The sequence below is a fragment of the Simochromis diagramma genome, unplaced genomic scaffold (genome assembly GCF_900408965.1).
Source record: "Simochromis diagramma unplaced genomic scaffold, fSimDia1.1 OVJJ01000802.1, whole genome shotgun sequence".
Classification (NCBI taxonomy): domain Eukaryota; kingdom Metazoa; phylum Chordata; class Actinopteri; order Cichliformes; family Cichlidae; genus Simochromis; species Simochromis diagramma.
The window spans coordinates 8499282-8523623 of NW_024387492.1; the positions used below are offsets into that span (position 1 = coordinate 8499282).

Sequence of the window (24342 nt, forward strand, 5' to 3'; positions counted from 1 at the left end):
TAATCATACGGTATTTATGATCAGCGGTTTAGTGCATGTGAAAGAACGGGAGGACAGGCTGTCTGTCCCATTGTACTGCCATTCACTCACTCCCCTGTTGCTTCCCTCACAGCGCGGGCCAGCCTATTGCGGTAAACATTAGCTCCTGGCACTGCTGCTGAAATATTAAAGCATCTGGAGGAGGGTGTGCGCGCACAGGTAGGCGTGCAGCTGCTCCTCTCCTCTGATGACACGTGGAGGATTAATCAGTGCAATGCGCGCGCTTCGGCAGAAGAGCTAAGTGTTAGGAACATCGCTGGTCTCATTGGCTACTTGGAGAGAGCGAGAGGTGGGGGGGCTTTAAAAAAAAAAAAAAAAAAAAAGGTCCGCAGGATGACCAGCCCCGCGTGCCGTGCGTGAATAAACACGTACAGGTCCGAAGCTGTAAACAGTTCAAAAAAAAAGAAAGAAAGAAAAAGAAGAAGAAGAAGAAAGAAAAGAAAAAGAAAAGAAAAGAAAGGAAAAAAGAAAAAGAAGAAAAGGGGGAAAAAAAAACCTTAGAGCGTGAGGGCTCGGCGGAAACTGGAAAACTTAGGCGCTGTCCATGGTGCTGAATTTGAATAGCCCCTCGCCGTCCCCTTGGGCCGTGGGGGGACCGGCGACCCCGCTGTGAAGCATCACATTGTTCGGCGACCTGCTCGTACCTGAGCTCACCGGATGATCGATGATCCGGAGGTCGGTGGTGATGGTGTACGATTTCAACCGCCAGCTTTAGAAGGACAGCAGACTCGGTCTCGGTTCGCACGGGAACATGGATGAAGGACTTGTGGGATTAAAAGCCCGAATGAAGACAACATGTCTCTGAGGACGCGGCTCGCTACGTACTTTCACAGGTTATCTGTTTACTGACCAGATCGAGCCCGATTCAGCTAGAAGCAGCAGGAGGAGCAGGAGCTCATTCACTCGTCCCTCCATTCATGAGAGGAATTCCAACACGTTGCAAAAAAGATGAACTGCTGTAATTTAGTAACCCTTCAATAATAGGAGATTTGCATTAAAAAAAAATATATTAACATTAATCTAAGAAGAGCAAATACATCCACCAAGGCATGGCTCGTCTTCTTGTTTTTGTCAACTCCGTGGTCCTGTTGCTTTTTGGCAGCGATGTGTTCTTGGTGGGAGCAAGTAAGTATGAGCCTCTCAAGCAGACTCAAATTAATTATTGTGCCTTCTTGTAGCCTTGTAAAATGCGCCATTACTCAAACTATTACAGCCCTTTGGAAGGGTTTACGCACCTCAATCCCACAACTCATTCATATACATCAAATACGTGCTAAAATACGATTATGCCGTTGCATCCAGCTTATAACACCTGTTTAAGCTGCTGTATGATCTGGGCCTGACATTATCACTATTCTTACCTTATTTACTATCTCTAAATCACTAATAAAACCAGATGTAGTGTTTGCAGTGTTTTAAATATACCTTTGGTGTTTTGAATAGCCTGATTACAGATAAACAAAAATCAAACCAAAAACTATTTTAACAAGTCTATCAAAAGAGCACATTCTTGTTTCCCCTCTACTCAATTTAAAGGTAATATTATGTGCAATTCTACTAAAGACAATTCAGTTTAGCCTGTTTTAATTAGACATCCAAATCCATACATTTAATTTCACTACAACAACACTAGTTGCAGAGCCAATGGCGCCTTAAGTTCAATGCAGCAAAGAGACAGATCACCAGTGCATAAACTGTGGTTTGTTTGCATTCTTTCCATTGCGAGGTCCGCTTCAGGCTTAAAATGTATGAATCCTCGCTATTTCTGCCACAGAAGTCTCCTGAGCCTCTGTGTGCATGCATCTACAGTATCTCTGTCTCTTTATCTGTCTACCTCTATCACTTTCCCCCTCGCCTCTCAAGGGAACTGAGTCCTACATGTGATAGCGCCTTGAGAGAATCAGATTGGCACTTCACGGTTTCTGTGGGTGGGTGTGCTCTGTCTGCCTCAGACACCTATTCAGAGCTTCTTCTTTTTTTTCCGAATGTTTTGTGGCTGACATGTGACGCAAAAAGGCATCTCTGATCTCTGTGGAGTTTGCCCAGAGCTGAAGCTTGTCACTGCTGAACACATAAATGTTACACTCACAGATACAAATGTGGCGGCTGCTCTGAGGTTTAAAGTAAATTGAAATAAATGCTGGATTCATTGCCGCCAGTCCAGACTAAGATAGGAGAGTGCTGGATTCAAAGTCATTTAGAAGAAGGTGTGACTTAATTTTATGATAATTCGGTGCATGGTGAGGGTATGGAAAAGGATCATTTCAAGTCACTTGGAAGTCCAAATGAAAATGTGTGTTTATGGCAAATGTTAGTGTAATACAAAGGCTCTGAAATTTATTTTTCCTTCATTTTCATGTCTTATTTCATCTGGGCCAAAAGCTTTTTCTGCAGCTTGTTAAAACCCGGTCTTGAAAGTAACGCATCAAACTCATCACTGCTCTTCCAATTTTTGAGAAAATTCCAGCACTTTCCAGACAAAACCAAAAGTGAGATGCAGTTCTTCCTTAAATCAATCAGTACAAGCATCCACACTCAATTTCTGTCATTCTAGGTGATATAAAAGACTTGAATACTAGTACCTACGTTAACATTCACACACAAGCTAAAAGCAAGCACTTTAGGAAATAGATCCCACGTGAGCGTCAGACACTAAACAAATGTAAATGAAAACTTATTGGATTTACTGGCTTGCCGGGCTCATATCATCCTTCAAATTGGCAATATGCTGTTCATAAACCTGGTGACATATTCATGACAAATAGATGTTCTCAGTTACAGATGAATTCATTAGTATGAAAGCCAATATTTGCCCATCTTGTCATAATTATCTGCCGTGACACGGTATTTATTTTAAACAGACACACACACATAACGAGGGGGAAACGCAAGGTAGATTTTCAGCGGGTTTTTGTGTGTCACTCTTGTCTTGTTCAGATGTCTGCAGAAACCAGTAAACACCCACTGTTGGTGCACGTTACACTTTGAGGCGGATAAAGTGATGTCCGCTTGAAACTGAAAAGGCTCAAGGTTGGGCCAGTGATTATATTAACCTTAGAGCGGTGCCGTGTCCCATCTGGTCTCACTGCCATTTCACAGCCTCTGGATCTGCGAGTAATAACACAGAGGGTACCTACAGTAAAGAAAGGGGCGCTAAGTGGTCTTACAGTCAAGGGGATCTGAATTGTGGAGGAAAAGACGCAGGAGCTAGCCAGGCCCGTTTACACACATAACCACTTCAGACTGCTGTGGCAAAACTAAATAGAGAAGTGGATTGAAGCGAGAGACTTAAGATCACATCAAATCACTGCTCCCGCATGACATCATGTATGAAAGAAGAGAGTCTCAGAAAGAAGAGGATTGAGAGTGAAACAAGAGGGAAAAGGCATTCGCAGGTAATACAGGGATGCACGGTGCTGCAGCGGAAATAAAAGCAGCACAGCACTCCTTAAAAGCTCGATAGCAAGCAATTTACAAGCAGATGTGTGACAACCTCCTGTTGTGCAGAGGAGAACATTTAGACTTCCCATGACTGACTCTGAAATATGTCCTGATGAAGCCATTTGAAGATTGACTGGACAACACGTCAAAATCGGAGGCTCAGTTCTTCCCTTTATTTATGTCAGCAAGAGTTTAATTTTACGAGGGAGGTTGACATTATAAGTATTAGATAAGGATTAAACTATAAGCAGTCCTTCAAACTGTCACTATCTTAGAGGTAATTGAAATGTGACTAATAATAAAGGAACATTTAAAAAAAGCCATTGTTCTGCCTTTAAATGTATTTTTACCAGTAAACAGATCAGCCCCCCTGGACCGTTTATGCCCTCTTAACTAAACACAAATTCATGTTAGGCAGCTTTTAAAGTAGCAGCAGCATCAGTGTAGACGTTTACATAGAAAGACTGCAGAAAACATCAATACAGTTCAATTGAATTCATTTAAAAAATGTGGGAAGAATGGAAAACCACCATAAAATAGGTCAGATATTGTGATATCCAGCTGTAGCAGATTTTTTTTTATATATGGTCATTTCATGAACCTTTTACAAAATAACATTAATAGATTTAGAAAATCTCTACACATGGGGAACAAAGCTGAATATCTACAATGAGCGGCAGTGATCTTCAGGCACTCAGACAGTGTGTTAAAAGCAGTTATAACTCTGTAGTGGACATCACTGCATGGGCATAGAAACACTTCCAAAAACACACGCGATCACTACCCAATTCATCTATTCATAAAAAAATGGAAGTTAAAACTCTTGTGTGTGAAGAAAATCAGATATAAAAAAAGATCAGAAAAATGGTCCAGTGTAGGAGCTCATTTACATTTAGGTGAAACTAGGTTTGAATTTGTTTACATTCTTTCTCGAGCTAAAGCAGAGAGAGCATCAGTCTTATCAGAACACTTGGAGGACCACGCCTTCAAACACGCCCCCTCTGGGTCTTTTCTTTTATATATGCTCCCCCCCCCCAAAGCTGTTTGTTCTAATTTTTGTGCCCCAAAAATTAGAACAAACAGCTCTCTCCTTGTTTTCCACTCCCTTCACTTCTTCACTTCTCATTAGTACATGGGGATCTGCCAGGCCCGGGAGCCGCCTCCAGTCCCCATCGAGGTCTTCCCCAAACGGCAGCTCAATTCTTGATTAAGCCATTCACCTTTATCTACTAAAAAAACGCTGCCCAACCTAAAATAAGGCCCAGCTAGTGAAAGTATGTAAGATAGCATCCATGACTGTGTTGATGGCATAGATAACTTAACTGAAGCTCAAGTTATCAATGAAGCAACCATTAATGTTGAGTGGCACAAAAAGATTTTGAAGCAACACAACACAAAGCAACACAACCAGACAACTCTTTTTTCCCCCAGGGAAAGCGTTGCTTATTTCAGCAAAACAACAACAAATCTCATTTTGCACATGTTCAATCACAGCGCTGTGATAAGACAGTCTGGGGTCTGACTGGGGACAGACCTACAAAACGCTGTTGAGGAGATGAAATCCCTTTTCAAGGCATAATAGGATAATGTCTTATTCCCAGCCTTAAAAATTCCCGTATTCCAAATATTGTCTTGTGTTGACAGACTCAAATCTTAAGATTTGAACTATAAAATGTTTTAATTTCAACATTTAATATTTTGTCTTTGTATTAATTTCACATAAAGATGCAGTTTAAAATACTTCAAAATCACTGAATTTTGTTTTTATTTTCATTTTTCACAGCGATCAAACTGTTTTGTTTTTTGTTTTTTAAAGTTGACTAAGTAAAAGCATAATCTCTCATTTTCCACTTCCAAATTCCTGTTTAACCATCGTGTCATGCTTATGCATTCCTGGGATAAAAAGCATCATAAGCTGTCTTCATACAGTAAATCTGAACTTTTATTTTCTGACCATAAAACATATCCAATTAGTCTTATGGTGTAAAGCATGAGCAGCCAATAAGAAAACAGGCAGTTCTGCTTCGCAAGCAAACATAGAGGTCAAAATAAGAGATGCTGCCCCTTTATCTGGCTCCGATAAACTCAACCTGGGCTCATTTCCACATGGCTCATCAGCCATTCAAAGATCCACCAGCCTTTTCTCCATGTCTGTGTGTGCACTCTGGTTAGATGGGGCACTAGCTAATGTGCTCTGCTTTGGCTATAAGCTATGATTCATCCTGGCAGTGCTCCCACATCCCAAGAGGGATGTACCTATGCCTTTTTATTTCAGATCTTACATAATGCATTCCGTTGAGTGGGGCTTACCCCAGCCACATGGCAGATAACAAGTACTGAAGTCTCTGCCATGACAATCATTACTGCACTGCAGTGGAGAACATCAAAGAAGCTAGAGGGGATCATTTGAACTTCTGGGCTGCACATTAAACACAATGCTGTCTAATAAGCCAGCTGTGATTCAGTTTTATAAATGTAAGCACCTATTTTGTTTATTTAGTCTTTCATATGATTGAATAGCAGTTTTAAATGTAAGCATTTCAGCAAATCCTTCATTTACAATGCCTCATGCTTCAGGTTTAAATATGCGCGTCCCAGTCAAATTTGCAAGTAATGGATACGGCACCTTATAGGAAGCGGGCTTTCACGTAGTGCATTACATTAGCAATGATTCAAGGCCTGATTGCCCTTTACTGTCACGTGCTCCATCATCACCAAATGATCCGCAGACAGAGCATCATGGATACGAGCTGTTTCTTTACCCATGCGCGACTTCGTGTGACCCTCGTTACCTAAAGGACAATGAGCTAAAGAGAAATGAACACGTCCCATCTGGGATGAATGCTGCCCCCTGCTTCTGGAGAAGGCTCACTTTAGGGCACGTGCTGATGGCAATCAAGCCTTAATGGTCTGTCGCTCTGTTAACAGCGGAGTCAAGTGTGACCTCGCTAAACAACGAGCACGGGTAACTCTGCTGCAACAACAACTGAAGCTTCTGTGGAGCTTTTTTAAAAAGGCGCCATTACTGTCAGTCAGTCCCAGGATGTTGGGATTTAATTTGAGTGATGAAAGATTTGAGCATAAATATGATATATTCGCAGTCAGAAGACAATTAAACACTGTCACAACAGAAGGTCGTTTGAACCATATATATATATATATCTACAACATCCTAAAGGATTTCCAAAGTTCAAAGAAAATCAAAAACTATACAAGACTTTCTGTCAGTCTTAACACTGCATAGCCCCTTCTTACATAAAGTTGTTCTCATTACATGGACAAAATGAGGCAGATATAACCTCCAAACCTCTTAATGCCTGTGTTACCCCCCCCCCCCACCTCCCCCGTCCTCCCCCCGACTATCTCCACAGAACATTAATTTCCTCTCGCGCTTTCCATCACAGGGTAAGAATTAGCCCGGTCCCTTGTTCAGCTCATTCACTCCCTTCCACAAACCAATCCGAGCGTGTCATGAGCCAGAGAAACCGAGCATCATGCTCGTGATTGACCCTGACCCCCATGTGCCACGTAGTGCCATGGGAGCTAGGGCAGGGAGACTGATAACCTTGTCTGACCCGGGCTCCATGGATCCACCTCAGTGTCACCTTTTGCACAGAACAGAGCGACTGTTGCTGATTCTCTCAAAGATAAAATAGGAGGCAGGAGTACCAGAGATTAAAAAAAAAAAAAAAAAGAAGAGAGACAGACGTATGTAGATAAGCGCGACTGAGCCAGGAAACCGCACATCATCTGAAAAACCTCTCAATTTCATCATTTCGGCTTTCATCTTTCTTTTTCAAGCAATATCTTTTATGGTCCATGCACAGCACATGCTGTGATCTCAAGACAGCTGTGTTATGTATTATTAAATCCATGCTGCATGACTTTACAAAAGTGACTGAAATACAAATTTACTTCATAGCTGTCAATTAATGCTCACTTTGAGGTGAATCGTTAGAGCAAGCATTACTTAAAGGGGCCAGTTGTATATGTTTTACAAGGTCTTCTCTGATGTCATTGCAGAAAATTTCCACTCATGTGACATTTTCCACATATCACCAGCTACCAAGAGGCCATTAGAAATAATGGTAGCAACAAAAGGCTCACAGATAGTGTCCAGGTTCCAAACTGTCGAGCCTGTCCCATCTTACCTATTCATCTGACCTGAGTGATTGCTTATCGCTGTTCAGGCCTCCCCCCGTCACTCTGTAATTCTCCTGCTCTTCGCTTGCCCCCGCTTTTGTTCCCACTTTGCAATCAGCATGTGTACTGGCAACCAAATCATGATAGATGGCTGCAAAGTGACAGGCTGAAGAAGCATAACCCTGTCTAGAGAGGTGAACATGATATAGACCACTATAAGGCTAGTCAGTCAGGCTGACCCAGAAGCTTGTCAGGACTAGTGCAAATATATTTGCAGGTTCATTTAAAATGCAAGTACACAGGTTATTTAAATGGATTTATTTGTCATTTATTGTAACTTTTGGGTTAAAAGAGGCAGGAAAATACTGGTCCCTTCAAAAACACACATTACAAATAATTAAAATAAGTCCAGAGTGTACTAACGGTTTGTGGATGCCTGTAGAAATAGATCTATTCCTGACCTGAGTACAGTACATTACATTTTACAAGTAAGACTGAAAGAAGTGAGTATGTGGGTTCTCTGAATCTTAGACTTCAGAGTACCAGCACGATTTTAGAGACCCTTCATGAACACAGATGGCGTGAGTCTACTCAAATATCTGGAAAAGCTGCTGGATTAACAGATCTCTCTCTTGCTGTTTACTCTCCTCCAGACCGGCCACCAGCTCCTGTCAATGTGTCTGTCATGCACCTGCGAGCCGACTCTGCAACTATATCATGGGAAGTTCCAGAGGGGGACATAATAATTGGTTTCTCCATCTCACAGCAGGTAATTCTTAAAACTTCAAATGCAAAAAAAAGGAAAGAAAATTAAATTCAAAGTTTCCTTCTTTCTTTCTTTTTTGTTGTTTTAGCCCTTTTGATTTCATCATTTCCTGTTTTTGGTGCCAACATGCCAGCAGATAGACTGGTGAAGTGGTGCATAATAATAATTACCTGCATAAAATTGGTACTGGCTGAATGGAGCATGGCTCTTAGCGTGAAGCTAGAATAAAACCTGGTATGCCCAATTTGCAGAGAGAAAACATGAATGCACAGAAGTATGCGACGCTGCCAAAAGTGCATTTTTTTTTTCATAATGAAAAAATTTCAGGCTTAAAATAGGAAAGCCAGTAAATGCTAACAACGAATGACAGAATGCAATATGCTGCTGTAATCATGTTTACGCTTTACGCAGCTGAAAACATTATGCACCCATTTACTTTGTTTTTCATTCAGTGTGACTGATGGGCTGAACACGACACCCACTCTCCTTCTTCCTCCTGTATAGCAGCTGCATTTGAACACCATCAGCATTCGCCTTCAGTGTCTATGGCAGTTTAATCACAAGATTATTCATTGTTTACAGACAGCTACATGACTTTTTTTTCTCCCCCCAACAATAAAATCTCTCTGTCAAGCGCGGCCATAGAAATAAATAAGAAGACATTTGGCCTGACGTCACTCTAAGTGCAGATTGTTTATGAGCGCTGAGATCCCTGCATGTTACTGGAGGAGTAATTCTTTTTTGCTTTAGGTCCTGATTGCTCCAATAGCGTTCGGAGAAGTCAAAGATAAAGTTTGAGATTGTGAAAACTTGTCTCCCGGCACTTGTGGTCTAACTTAATCAGACATCAATTCCTAGTCGAGACCCCATATGGTGAAAATAAAGTGCCAACTGCTAATATAATAAAATACTCAGCATGACTTTCACCAGAACCTGGAATATTTTCTGGTTGGTCACCTCTACCTCACATTGGCCTCCCTGATTGTTTTTTTAATGACACTGGAGAGAAATACATTGTTGACTATAGCACTAGCATAAAGAAAAAACCTCATGAGGTGAAACAAAGACTGTCTTACCTTTAGAGCCATTTTGAGGTTGTATTTATGCTTTGTCCCTTTGATAACGATATCGCTCAAACTGGTAATCACTGAATCTACTCTGCTCTTTGCTTTCTGTTTAACCCTGCGATTTCACGCATTAACAATATTGCTAAATATCCAAATCATTTTTTAATGTTTCTGTAATGGTTATTCTACCAATATGCGCAAGATCCTTAATCCAAATTCTATTTTTAACGCTTTAATATGATTATTGTGTTTATCCATGAATTTTTCTTATTTTTTGTTTTACCAAAAAAGCGTAAAGCGCATTATTATTCATTATGTGTTGATTAAGGTGCTAATTACATTTATATACCTGCAATCCTGAACAGAAAAATGAGTTTTAGTGGTTAAATGTTAAACTCGATTAATTTCTGACTTGTCAGAGTAGTCACATTTGGTTATGTGCCTAGTAAATAAAATATTTTTAGTTTTTGGCAGATTTCTAAAACATTTGTGGTATCTTATTTTTATGACTGGTGATCCAATGCATTTTTTAAACAGTGAATATTTTAAAAAAGATTTTACTCTTTTTTTGGTCCGAATCTCGAGGTCTTGTTCAAAGAGAATTACTGTGTTTCGCTCTAGAATATATGTATGGTGGGTCTTTACCACAGAGTGTATATTAAGGAGTGACATAAAAACGACCTAAAATCTGCATTCTTTCTAACCATCAGCAAATGGGTTGCTGGTCTTATTTTGCACAACATGATGTTTGGTTTGTAAGTGATAGTGCAAGGAAAACAGATCATAGAGCAGGTTATGCTTTAGGGTGGACCTAACTTTTGATAAATTGTTAAAGGTGAGTGGGCAGCAGAGACACCCCTCATTTGTAATGTCTGGTTTAAAAGAACCAAGAAGGTGCCAGCCTAAATGCTTAGCTCAAGACTTCATTCTATAGTGCTTGCGTTACAATACAAACACTATGTAAACATTTGTTGTGAATTCATGCCAAATAATAGAGAACTGGATTCAATTCACTATCGCTTTGTTTTTCTTCTATTCAAATATTCAGAGGCAGGATGGACACATGCAGCGATTCATCCGGGAGGTCAACACAACCAGCCGTTCTTGCGTTCTTTGGGACCTGGAGGAGGATACAAACTATATCATTCAGGTCCAGTCTATTGGCCTCTATGGCGAGAGTCAAGCCAGCAAGAAGGTCCATTTTCATACCCTTAAGAAGTCAGACCGCTTCCCTTCCAACAGCTCCAACCAAGGTATGGTACTCTGAGACCTTGAGCAAAATTCCTCTAAAAAGGGGGGGGGGGAAGTCTCACAACATGCTATGAGTCATTGAAGCTGTAGACAGACATGATCAAGATTACTGCTACGCTTACAAATCATTGAGACCTGCATGTCTTCGACATGCTGTGGAAAGAAAAACAAAATGTGGCAAGAGCAGAATTCTTGACAGTTCTGCAAAGAGAACAAAATGATTCTCAAAATGAGATAAATATGTGGATTGCTATTGTGTTTCAAACTGAATACGCTCTTCATTTAGTGTCCGAGGAGCCTTCAATCTTATAATCAGTCATTAAACTAATTAGACAGAGAAGTACGCGGCTAGGTGTTTGGTATTATTGTGTGCTCCACACAGAACTGCGAAAAGGAAAAACAAAAGCAGCAAGTTGTCTGAGGAGATAAGAAAGAAAGGATTCCAAGGCATGATGAAGGTGAAGACTACAATACATCTCCAAGCAGCTTGAATCCTGTAACCAGAGATGAAATCTAATTAATAAGTTTGAGGGCCACAGGACTGCAGCCAACCTATCTGGAGATGGATGCAGAGAAAAACTGACACAAGACTGAATAGAAGTTTAGAATGTGTAGAAGGGAAGACAACCAAACTTTGAAACAGTACAATAAGTCCTTTGGAGATTACAAAATCTGTCAAAAACTTGTTTAAAGCTAAAAATTATATTTCTCATTTATTAGGAAAATAACAAACTGAATTCATGTTTTTACACCCAAATGTGAGGCGGCACACTCAACCGGACTCTGAGAAGTCGCAACTTAATCAAGCACAACATTCAACATTCACTAAAACTCATTTTACTGTTCAGAAATTCCCATGAATAACTGTAATTTAGCATCTTAATTTAAAAAATAATATATATATTTTACATGTTTTCTTACATGTTTTTTTGTAAAACTGAAAAATTGAACGTTTACAGATGAGAAACAACAATTATTTTTTGGCATTAAAAACATAATTCAGATTAAAGACTCCGTACATACTGCTGGAATAACCATTCCTAAACATAAAATATGATTTTTGTAATTACCAAAATTTTGGGTAGCTATGGCAAAAACCTTACACTGGGTGATTGTGTCAGAATTGTCGATGCAACACCTACTGTGCATTATCATTTTTTAATCTATTTATTTATTTATTTATGGGGTGTTTTTTGCAATTCGTGACACATGGTGGCATAAATGTGTACAGACTACAATAAAACAAAAAAAAATCATCAGAGTGTCAGAGAGATCTACTGTGTCACAGCTGCTCTAACAGACCTCTAACATCTTAAAGCACCCATATTGACACGATTCAGAAGTGAGCTCTGAGTCCCAATCTTAACTCAGCCATAAGAAATCACACATTCAACCTGACAAAATACATTCAGGAAGAGTGAACAATCTACCAATCTACCAGATAAGACATGTGGAAGTCTAATTAAGTGCCAGATTCTTGCGATTGGCTTAAACAATCGTTATAAACGATTGGGTTAGGGTGGGCAAGATGCTGTCAAATTTGTCTAAGTGCAGTAGAATTGATAAGTTCACAAGAAGCCACTGCACCAGTTTTGTGCATTATGTAACACATTTGCTTTTAATTTTACACGGTTTGCCACGGGCCTTTTTCCCGAGGCACAGGCAGAAGCAACCCATTACAGACACTCTTCCCGCTGTTGCGCTAAAGCCTCTTCTTACTCCTGAATGCTTTTAAGCACCCTAACACTGAGAATGAGATGCAGTAAAGGTTAGACAAGAGGAAGTAACCAGAAGCTTCCTCTCAGAGCAGCTCTCTTGCAGGTGGTGGTGGTGGTGGTGGGGGAGGGGAGTGGGTTTCAAGGTGAGGGGTTTTATTTCTCCTAGAAACCAACACATTATTGACAGAAGCTTCAAGCAGGTCTGCTGCCAAACTGCTCTGAATTTATGCAGCTCTATATCACTCTGGGTGTTCCTGTTCAAACTCTAGAACACCTCATATTCCATGTGTCGGATCAGCTCGCGGGCAGGAGAAAAAATGAAGACCGTGACCTAAAGAGAATAAGTTTAGTATCTCTCAATTTCATACAGCTCAGATGTGGAAAAGGCTATTTGCTTGTTATATACTTCAGAGCAAAGTCCTCTGCTAATCTTCTCCGCAGTACTTCAGCCACGATTGTGGGATGAGCCAAATGCATTAACTCATAGAATAACGGCAACATTGCTCTAGAAACACGCCTGACGCTTCAAAAACTGTTTTGTGATTTTTATAGTCTTGTCAAAGTCGTGAATATACGGAAGTGCTGATGCAAGGGAATCATAAATGTTTCTGTTCGGCTGACTCAGGTTGCGTATCATTAGTTAAGCTGGCAAGCCTGGCCAAAGCAAAGAGAAAGAAACTAATTCCCGCTCAGCACACGAGTCTGCTCTCGTGCAGGAACTGACATTGCATTCCTTTCCTGTTGCTTTACATTAAGTGTCCAGGAAATTATTTTTTTGGCACTTATGTTTTTAACTTAAGTTTTCTTTAAGTAAAAAAATTGACCTCGGAAAGCTAAATAACCATCAATATATCTCAATAAATTGCTGAGCAAGAGCAAAGACACGGCCGGTGCAGACGCTTGGAAAAGATTTATTATGCAACATTAATCAGGATTTGTAGCATCTCGAGCCATCCAACTGGGTCAGAGAAACAGCCCATTCAGTGATGCTCCTCATTTGTAGGATTTTGTTTTGGTGCGTAAAAGACATCAATGTCAGCTTTCCATAAATCTAATGCCGACACTGCTGACTCCTCACGCCCAAGCTTTAAAGTCCAATCACATCAAGTTTCTAGGTGCAACTTTTGTGAACCGCATTACTCAACTTCTCTTTTCTTGTTTGACCCTGTATCAGTATTTATGATTTCAATTTTCTTGTCAAACCTAATTCAGACTGAATTACATTCACACGTGGTGTGACTCACACAAACCATCATACACCAATTGAGGGTGTAGAGTATTGTGATTCTCCAATCAATGACAGCATCCATTCTTACATTTCACCCATGAAAACCTGTCCCAGCTTAACTCTTATAATAAGATCTGCAGGTTGAGCTACAGGAATCCAATGTGACCCATTTTTCACTAAGCATTCACCCACATGTTAAAAACAGAACTAGGCTGTCTGGTGGTCACAGCCCACAACTGGGTTATAAAAAAAAGTTTTCAACATTCAGGAGTGAATGTCTTAATGTTAAAATACGCATATAAAAATATCTGAACACTACAAGGGATCAAGCAGATGAAAAGACAGCAGACTCAGCTAGCTTATTATTTATCACAATATCAATAACAAAAAAAGACTCCCCTAAATTTCTGCATATTAACAACAAACAAACAAACAAACAGAAAACGCAGTGTCTGTTATGTTTTTAATTTATAATCTTTTGAAATCTTAATGCGCACTGAGTTCATGTGATATTTTTTGTTGGAGATCTTCCTGCTGACTGTTGTTCCATAAAAGTCATTTTATCTTAGCTGGCTCCAGCACCACAGAGCCATTTCAGAGGTCCTTTGTCACAGCCAAGTGCCTTCTATTGAAACTAAATTGATTTGTGGTATACACCAGACAACCCAGAGTCAGAGCTATGATACATATGAATCAATAGGAGGGTTTTTTTCTCTCTTTTTTGTGAACAAAGCAATTTTATTAATAATGTGATTACATATTGGTGTATATTATTTACCTGGGCTGGCCAGACTCTGCATCCTCCCATTTTCTATGAAGTATTTCCTGGCAAGATTCAATAAATACATTGGAATAGACTGCAGCACTCCTTTTATAGCATCGATATCACTTTCCAAAGTCTATTTCAGCTTCATTAGTTTCACAGAAAGCTTGTGTGAGTGTATGTTTATGTGTGTCACCTGTCCTTCAAGAGAAGTAAGCTGTAGTTCTGCCTTTAACTTGATTCCCCTTTCAGTCAAATTTCAACTATACCAGAATATACAACTATAATTATACCAATAAATAATATTATATATATTATATATATATAATTATATATATATATATATATATATAAGAAAATAAGAAGAAATAAGAAGAAATGAGGAATGACTCAAATTTTTACACAGTACTATACATGCATATGCAATTGCAAATTTAAAAAAATTACTTGCACTTGAATGGAATTAATTTTAGTTAGACAAGCTTAGTTTAAATTCCAGTCACATGAATTTGGTTCGCAAAAGATTCAAACTTTCAGACAAAGTTGGGTAAACTAACACGTTTTGATTCAAACACAAAAATCATTCCCCAGCACAGCAACTGAGAAGAAACCGCTGACACCAAGTAACTTCCAATCCGCTTCACACGGTGTAACAAAAAGGAAGAGTATTTTCAAAGGATGAAGACTTTGAGCAGTCTAACCTAACTAGGCAGGTGGTCCCCTTAGACACAATTACTGCATGATGCTTCAAAGCAGAGCTTAGCTGTCTCTACTGAGTCAGAAGCTACACCTATAGGGTCTCCTATTAACAGCAGTGAGACAAAGGCATGCCACACACTGTCTAATAGCTTCATTATGATTCATACTTGGGCTTATCTCTATCTGCATTCAGTGATTTATATAAGGTTAAAGGCTATTACTCTAGAATATTATGCAACCAAAATAGCTGCAAAGAAATACTCTCATTATTATTATTATTACTATGTAAGTATAAGCATTATAAATATATGGTTATTATGACTTTCATGGGGGCAACATGCATGACAAAAGCTGGGGCACAAGCTTGTTTATCACTATGTTACATCTGTTATTGCGAACTGAAGAGGCTGTTTTCTATAACTCAGCTGCTCAACGGCATGGGGCATCCTTTGTCACATTTGCTATATTTTTGTGTTACAATGTTCATGTGTTTGGGCAACACGTCCAAACTACAAGCGGGACAATTCAACTTTTGAACTTTTTGGGAAACATGGCTGCAACAAAAATTGTATTTACTTTCATTGTGATAATCAGTTAATAAGTCCGATCGTGAAGCAAACTTTTTCAGTGGAAAAACTTTTAAAGGAGCAATGCAGCCTAAAATAAAATTGCTCATTCTAAAGTAAACATCATGAAAGACTTCAATGATGCACCATTGTGGCATCAGCACAGAATCCCTGGTGTGTTGTCGCAGTTCACAGCCACAGCCAACATCTCGGGATTAGGGGGCGAGCAGAAGCAGGGTCGACTAATTATCTCTGCACAAATTATTTGGTGTACAGGAGGCAGCGAAACCTACTCATTCCTCTTTAGCACAAATTCACACAGCATATATGAGTCTGCCACCAACATAAAAAATTTATGAAACAACACATGGAAATGTTATTCAGATCTTTGTGTTATTACAGCATCATGTTTCTGCATATATAAGCCAATGATCCAAAGGGTAATGACCACTCACATCGAACAAATAAACAAGTCTTATTTTACAACACTTAAAAGATCTGGTGCCAATATCTTGGTGTCAGATACATTAGAAACCTGAGTTGTTTTGGTGGCAGAAGAAGGAGACATACAAGGTTATAATGGTTAGGTTTATCAGTGTAGTATATGCACACTATACAGCCTGTACCAGTGTGCTCTTGCAAGTGAAGTTTGATCATTAGATCAACTAAAAAACTTCTAAAAGGAACGAGAAGTTCAGTGGGGAAGTAAGAAGTCTCACAGATTGCATTCATCTCTGAAGCCGGTCTTTGATGTGCCGTCATCAACCCAACGCTTCCACCAGAAGTCTCTCTACGCACAGACCCGGCTACGTTTTCAGAAGTATCTTGCAGTGTAGACACCAAGCCTTCCTACATATAAATGTTGAGTCCAAAATAAGGTTCAGAACTTTTTCATCAGATTGGGATATCAGCTGCAACTCCTATCTCTCTCACATAGCACACAGCAAAAGACCATCACACTCACGAGGTTGCTGATTGGGTAGTCTTGAGGAGGCGTAACACAGGCCTCAGTACTGGACATACACTCGATATTTCACTCATACTAAAGTTTGGATAAAGCTGAATGAGTGTTTTTGTTATATGTGGCATAGGTTTACAACCACAGCTGGCAGCAATCCTGGGTGCTATGACAGTTTTTCCACCACAACTTAACAAGATATTGGTATCCATGGGAACAAAATGATGGAAGTTGATGCTAAGAAAAAAAAAGAAGAAAAAAAAAGGGAAAAAAGTTAATTTATCATGATTTTTGCTTTAATCCCTTCAAATATCCAGTCATCTGTGATTTTACATGTAGTTCCAAGTCTTTTTGGCAAATTAGCATCCTGCTTTTCTCTTTAATTTGTGGTCGATTTTGACGATGTACTCCTACTTCTGCCCTCTCGCCGCTGACATCCTCACACTATCAAGATGGGGAAAAATGTGACACTCCAATTGACCCAACTATCTGACTGTTTTTATGCGAAGAGAGCTGAGTGTCTGGCATTTGAAGCCAGTTTCTTGACAACTTGATTCCATAAAAGAGGCAATTGGGAAGAGTGGGGCTCTGGAAGAGTTCCATCCATGCGAGCTGAGAGGCAGTTTGGAAAGTGGAAAGTTTCTAGTCAATCCACTTAAAGGAGGATTAATGTTACAAGATTGATGTGTGGGAATGCCCACCAAAACTACTGTAGTTCTGTTAAATGGCATAACTGTCATGAAGGGTAGAGAAAGTATAAATTTTTGTCAATCCGTGCAGACACAAAGTGAGTTTGATTCATATTATAAAGCAGACAGACTCTCTCAGACTGTGCCAGACTGTTATTTCTACTCCCTAAAATGTCCCAGTGGATTGTATTTAAATGCGCAGTGCCTCTTAGATTTCATATTTAGTGTTCTGATGTGCTCTGTCTTTACTGTCTGTCCTCTCTCCAAGATGACCCCACTGTGCAGGGACTGGACAAGTCTCGACATCTACAAACTGGAGAGATGATCATAATTGTCGTGGTCTTGGTCATGTGGGCAGGTAAGTTTGTAGATTTCATTCAATTAAAAAAAAGAAAGAATGAAGAAAAGAAAGAAGGACCAACAAGCAGGAAGAGGGGGGAATTAATATTCAGTGTGAAGCTCACTCAGGATCACTTTAGTCACAATAATAATTCTAATGTGTGCTTTGTACGATGACAGCAACATCACTCCTCCTTGCACCCACCATACAAAACAGAGCATCAGTAAAAACTGGCGGGACACTGATGAAGTAAGAAAAAACATAAAACAAAGAATCCTGAATCAGATTCAGGATCAGCTGATTTAGTATGAGACTACTTCTTATATTCAGGTATCATTAGTCTGACAGGAGATTGAGTACTGTCTAAAATGCAAATGTTACAGCAGTTGTTTTAAGTTAAATGAAAGCTCTGCAAAAAAAAAAGTCAGAACTATAATGGGACAGTTTTTTCACAGTAGGTAAAACCTGCGGCACAGCAATCAAGTTTAAGCTAAAGTACAAAAAAATGCGAGTGGGTCTGTCTGTAAACTAAATCTGACGACTGCGCAGCAGTGTCAAACCAACATCACACTTTTCTGAGCATTCTCGTCTTCTGGGGTTCTCCTTTGAAGTAGTGCGATGATTAATGAAGTGTTGAGGCACAATGAGAAGTGGCGTATCTGTCAGGCAGCTAGGAGCAGGGCTTCCCACCCACGAGGACCAGAGTGAGATGTTAAATAATACTAATGAGAGAAACCAAGGTAACGCGGAAGCTGTGAAGAGTGGGAGTGAAAGACAAGAAGCAACCCGTGTGGCATATTCATAATGGACTCCACATTTGTTATCCTCAAGCTTAATGTCGGATTTACCTGATCCTCTTTGAATTTATTCATTTAGAGTTAAAACTTAAGACACTGCTCAAAGAAATCAAATCAAATAATAGGGAACAATTGATTCTGTCAGTGTAACACAAAGTCAGCTACACTTTAGGAATATCAATCAGTGCAGTTTGGAGCGTAAACCATCGTGAATCCAACCTGACCGAAGAAGCTTCTCGGATGAGAGATGAAACGTCTTCAAGCAACTTAAAGAAGTCCAGACGCTTTTCTTTCTAAGCTCCTTAGACTACGATGATCTGGATGACTGAGAACCTTCACAGATATATAACCTGACCAATCCTTCTCTAGCTTTGCTTTTTGCTCGTGGAGTGAGCTGGGTTCTAGTGGCAGTTATGCCAGTTGAGCTGGATGGTGCTGGTCGGTGAGCACAGGTCACTAAAGGACACTGGGCCCTTTAGTGGGAGTCTATTCGTGACAGTTTGGTCAAATTTCTGCACATGAGATCATTTTGAAGCACTCTGGCAGTGCTCCTCCAGCTCCTCCTTGCACAGAGGAGTAGATACAGATACAAGTCCCACTGTTGGGTTGATGCCCTTCCACAGCGCTGTAACTGTAGAAGGGCATCAATCTTTATGTAACTACCCATGTTTTGATAACTCATTCACACACTTTTGAGACTGCTGGGAGGCACAGCAAAGCTTCTTGTGACAGCATGTGTAGGTGCGTGATCCTAGAGATTCTGGACTACCTGTGCAACCCTGAATGGGCTTCTGGGATTGTCTCATGCTACCAGAAGTGACAAGCACACTAACAAAAAGAAAAACTAGAGAAAAATCAGTCAAGAAGGAGAAGGAGAGAGCAATGGTCTGTGACCACCACCTGCAAAACCTTTTTAGGGGCTGTCTTGGGGTTTCCTCTCCAGTGCACCTGTTGTCACTTTCATTTGCACCGAAGCAGCTGAGATGGATTCATAACAGTTTAAACTTACTAACGAGAAATTAATGTTCTAACATTTAACTGTCTGTCTTATATTGTGATGATCAAGTGCTTCTTTAATTTTTGGAGCAGTGTGGTATAACTAAGTGATTTTTAATATAGTGCTAATCTTTTCTGCTATTCTGTTTAAGATTTCAATGTACTAACTTAGTCCTGACTAAACCATGCTTAAAGTGTAAAGAAAAACAGCAATCAGACATACAAAGCTGTGTAGCTGAAGTTTTTGCGGATACTCTCATTCTGCACTTCCGCAAATGCCTTTGTAATTCTACGACAAAACAATGAGGGTAGATGCAGAAGTACCCACTCGTACCTTTCTGCTGCAGAGGGAATGACGTGGCTGCAATGCAGGAGACGACTTACATGATGCATGAATAATAATTTAACGAATGCGTCTCAGAACAGCTCTGTAACTCATTACCAGAACTGTATATCACTTTCTGAATATTTAATAAAAGCGCCCCCATAAAAATTCATGACCTCAGTGAAGCAAGGAAGATAATTGAGAATATACAATACTTATCCAAATTGGAGGCAAATCTGCATCTGGCAGATTTAGCAGTGAAAGAAAGCAAAGAGTATAGTGAATGACTCTCCTCCAAGCTTTGAGATAAAGGCGCAGCCGTCACCCTCCCGTGGGAACAAAATTCCATTATCCACATGGCATTTCAGCATGTGCTGTTAGAGGAATTGGTGACATGACAGTGATTGACAGCTGCCTCACGACTGAAATCCTATCCTCTTTTGTGTTTTGTTGCAAATGTGCCCCTGTCTCACCTCCTGGCAGCTGTTATTGCCCTATTCTGCCGGCAGTATGACATCATTAAGGACAACGACTCCAGCAACAATAAGGAGAAGGCCAAGCCGTCGTCAGAAAGAAGCACGCCAGAGCACCACAGTGGAGGACTGCTAAGGAGCAAGGTGAAGTCTCTGGACTGAGGCCACACAGAGACGGAAATATTTGAATTCGGTTCTTGTTAAGCTTCACACCAGCCTCAAACAACTGTATATATACATCCAAGTAAAGTCTCTCTATACACACCATATGTATTGCTATTTCATATTCCACTGCTATGACAAAAGTTTATTTTCTCTCACTCTCTTGACATACTAGTTGAGCTGAAACTTTCCCTGAGTTGATGGCTGAAGTAATACACTGTACGCTATCACAAATCTGATCTGAGTCACACCAATCTAATAAATTTCCACTGGAGGAACAAAATCATCCATTTCTCAGTAGGCAACTGTCCAATATTTACACATATAAAAATGTACAAACCTGAGACTATACTGGTCATTAAAAGTGCAGATTAAGTCCCTTGTCTTGAACAATACGTAGATAAAGCACCGGCAGAGCCTTAAAGAAGCATCAGACTGGAGTGGATAGATTAATGCAGAGCCCACGACCAATCAATTATCAAGGTCACTTACACTGAGAATTTTGACCTCAAGCAAAAATGTAACATTGCTAGACACTGAGTTCTCTCATCCTTATTAGGTAGTTGTCAGACACCTTGGATCAGTGTTCTCTTCTTAGATTTGGTGACTAGCACACTTGGTTTACCTTGAACCCAATAAATGTCTTAAATCATTTATTACTGAGACAGTGACAGCATACAGTTTGCTCCTTAAAGACAGAGTGGGGCCACATTTTGTCATTTCTTTGAAAAAGCAGAAAATTAACAATTCATCAACTGATGTAACTTGGAAGTACATGTTTAAAGTATTTTACATGCAAAATAAATTTTGACATTTCTTGATATTGATCAATCATTGGAGCTATAACGATATATTATTAAAATTAGTTGTTTTGTATAAGACGGTGCAACTTGAGTAAGCTAGCAGTGGCTTGCAACATATGAGCCAACACTGTCCAAACAAAATACAAAAGTATCAAAAGTATCAAGTTCAACAAAAGATAGAGCTGAATAAAAAGTTTGTTTAGCCTCATGGCTGCTACTTTATTTCCTAAGGTGTTGCCATAGCTGATGGCAAATGTATTAACCACTACACTTAAAGCACAGTAAGGCTTTCACACTCCTAAGGTGAAGAGACTCCTATCCTATCCTTTTATAGAAGATACAACTGAATACCACGTTTAATGGCTCTGTTAAATTCTGAGATCAAGGCATCCATGTGAGCAGTGACTAATACTTATTTGTATTTTGTTTTTGCAGTTTCACCCTTCTGTGCCATCAATCAACATCATTGAAGTTTGAAAAGAAGAAAGCCAAACTTTAAATCCCATCTCTTCTACCATCAAAGCATTTCGACCTTTCTCCCTGACGAGGGGGATGAAAGTAGAGAAAAGGAGAGAAATATACAAGGCTTCTGTTGGTCATCAGCAGAGAAAAAAAAAGTGTTGACAAAATACCTGCATGCACCCAGTATTTGTAGGAAAATGCAACACAAACCGACAGACACACTCCGAATGCCATCCAGTAATCCTATAGAAATCCACAAATGCCTACACACAGAAACACCACAGAGTAACTCCTGCGGGTTTATTGTACATAGATTAATGTTAACCCATGGTGCAGTTAACATTGATGTCTTTGCCAGGTGCTTGGTATATTATTGCAATACAATACACACAATACGACGTATAATCTCTGGGAAGCCTGTCTTAGTGACTTTAAATACGCAGTGTATTTTTGATATTGGCATGTGCAATTAGACACCACGTTCACACGTTATAGACAAGTGCAAATAGTATTAAAAACTGCCCGGTCACTAATGTATATTATTTTCTGAATACAGTCAGTAGACTAATAAGGCGAGAAAGCAAATACGTTAATCTAAAATTAATTTGCTACATTTCTTAGTTGTTGTTTTTTAACCTAATATTACAATTGAACTGCCCTGGTCTGGATGTTTTTCTTCATACCTCATGTAAAACAGATATCTCTGTACATACTTCATCCATTTCCTAATAAAGTTGCATGCAAGTTATTTGCGTGTAGAATAGCCTTCAATGTGCATTCTAAGCTAGATGCCCCAAAATAGGGAAATAAACATGATTGCAGTACAATTAAGCTCTTAATGTTTTTATTCTTCTATTTTATCTGCTTTTAGAAAAAGGCACTGTCATTTATCATCCAGTGTTTTATTTCACATCTTGTACATCTTCTGCAAATTGTATTTTCTAAAGTGTAAAATAAAGCTTCTTTTGAAACTCCCATTACTAAATTGCAGCTAATGTAATAAACTTTCTCTCACCGAAAGGCATAAATCACTTTAACGTTGCACACATTGCACTCTGACATATAAAAAGAACGTCAAATGTTACAAAGGTGCATGGTGTACATTAAGCGGGAGTGAGACTTACACCAGGAAAGTGCATTTCATGCACAAATTGCTTGGCAAGCCCCCTCACAAAAACGTGTTTTAATCCAAGTAATACTCTCCAAGAGCTACAAATTAGCCTGTTAATGATGTGGTGGCCAAAATCTAAACTAGGTTTCCTCACTTCCAGGTAGAAAATGTGCACAACACTTAAAAATTGACAGATTAATATCTATCTTGCCACAGCAGTTTTTCTGATGCAACATAAAAGCTCTTTGTGGCTGGTTTCTTACCAAAACACAACATAAATACATTTTACTTACTTAAGTTTACTTACTAACTTTTGGAATATGCTGGAGAAGTAAAAAAAAAAAAAAAAAAAATCAATAAATAAAAATCTCATCAGTAAAAACTTACTATTTTTACAGGTTCTAAACCTTTGCCAAACCTTTGTCACTTAACTTTCTATTTGAGTTTGTGGTTATGTGTTTTGTTTTTTTGTTTTTTTCCCAATAGGTTTAAGGGCCAGAGAAAAGATCACGATACAGCTGGGACAGTGATATCATGTACTGTTATGGGTACTCACAGGGACTTGGTGGAGATAAAGTCATGTCTTGTTAAAGCTCTCCAAATCAGCATGAGAAATGGCTGTGCTTAAGCTCTTCTTTGAAGTAATAAGACAAAAACTCTATAAAAATCTCTAGACTAATGTCATACAAACCGTATATTACATTCATATAGCAAACAAAGCATTACCACTCAGGGATGTTTTTATTCGCTGATCAAAGTGAAAAAAAAAAAAAAAGCCAACACTGACTGAGAAAACTGAAGTTCTTTTAATGGCCACTTGAATTTGGCTTCAAAGCAAAAATGTCTATTACTCAACACATGTAAACATGTTTAAAGATATAAAAATTGAATATTTTGACTCAATTTAAAATGTACTAAGCTATGCATTGTTAGCAATGTAACCACTTTTGCTGACACATCGATGCTAAGACACACAACGGTTTCTGCTAGGCTAGCTTCTGCTAGACTTAAATTTTCCTTGAAATCTGGTGGTGTTGGTGGATTTCAGAGTAAGTTTATTAGCAAATATTTGATAAACAACATGGTATTTTTCACTTATAACTTTTTCAGCAAGCACCTGTGCCATGCGTCCATGTAGTCTATGCAGCTTTCTTACCAAGCTAGCCAGAATTAGCTGATTTCAAAATATGGTCACTTCATAGGACTAAAGCTGAGGCTTCAAAATTCAGGCTTCTAAACCAATGAATGAGTGATTGCCCTGTTAAATCTATGGTACAAGCATCTGAATGCACATAAATACCTATATTTGCTGCTAATAATAAACAATCTACTTTCTTAAAATGGTCAATATTTACACGTTAAAATAGCTCAGAACAGTTGGTTAGCGCACCAGCAGCTGCTGCATTTATTTATAATGAGCCTTTAGTTATGAGACTGTCTGCTGCGGTGCTTTAGAGAACAATGAGCCATTTGATCTAGCCTTTAAACTAGAATGTTCCTAATCAAAAATGTAATTACACTAAAGTATCTAAGAATACAGCGCAT

General features: G+C 39.3%; 2 protein-coding genes across 2 annotated transcripts in view; one reads left to right on the forward strand and one right to left on the reverse strand.

Annotated features, from left to right (window-relative positions):
- Positions 1-24342, reverse strand: part of si:dkey-71h2.2 (low density lipoprotein receptor adapter protein 1) — a 103345-nt gene that overhangs the window by 27293 nt on the left and 51710 nt on the right. The gene's annotated exons all lie outside the window — the stretch shown is intronic.
- On the forward strand, positions 27-22062 carry fndc4a (fibronectin type III domain containing 4a). The gene is made up of 6 exons (XM_040018195.1): positions 27-1164; positions 8277-8392; positions 10505-10709; positions 17597-17686; positions 20270-20403; positions 21660-22062. The coding sequence occupies exons 1-6, from the start codon at positions 1089-1091 to the stop codon at positions 21699-21701; spliced, it is 663 nt and encodes a 220-aa protein (XP_039874129.1). The 5' UTR covers positions 27-1088; the 3' UTR covers positions 21702-22062.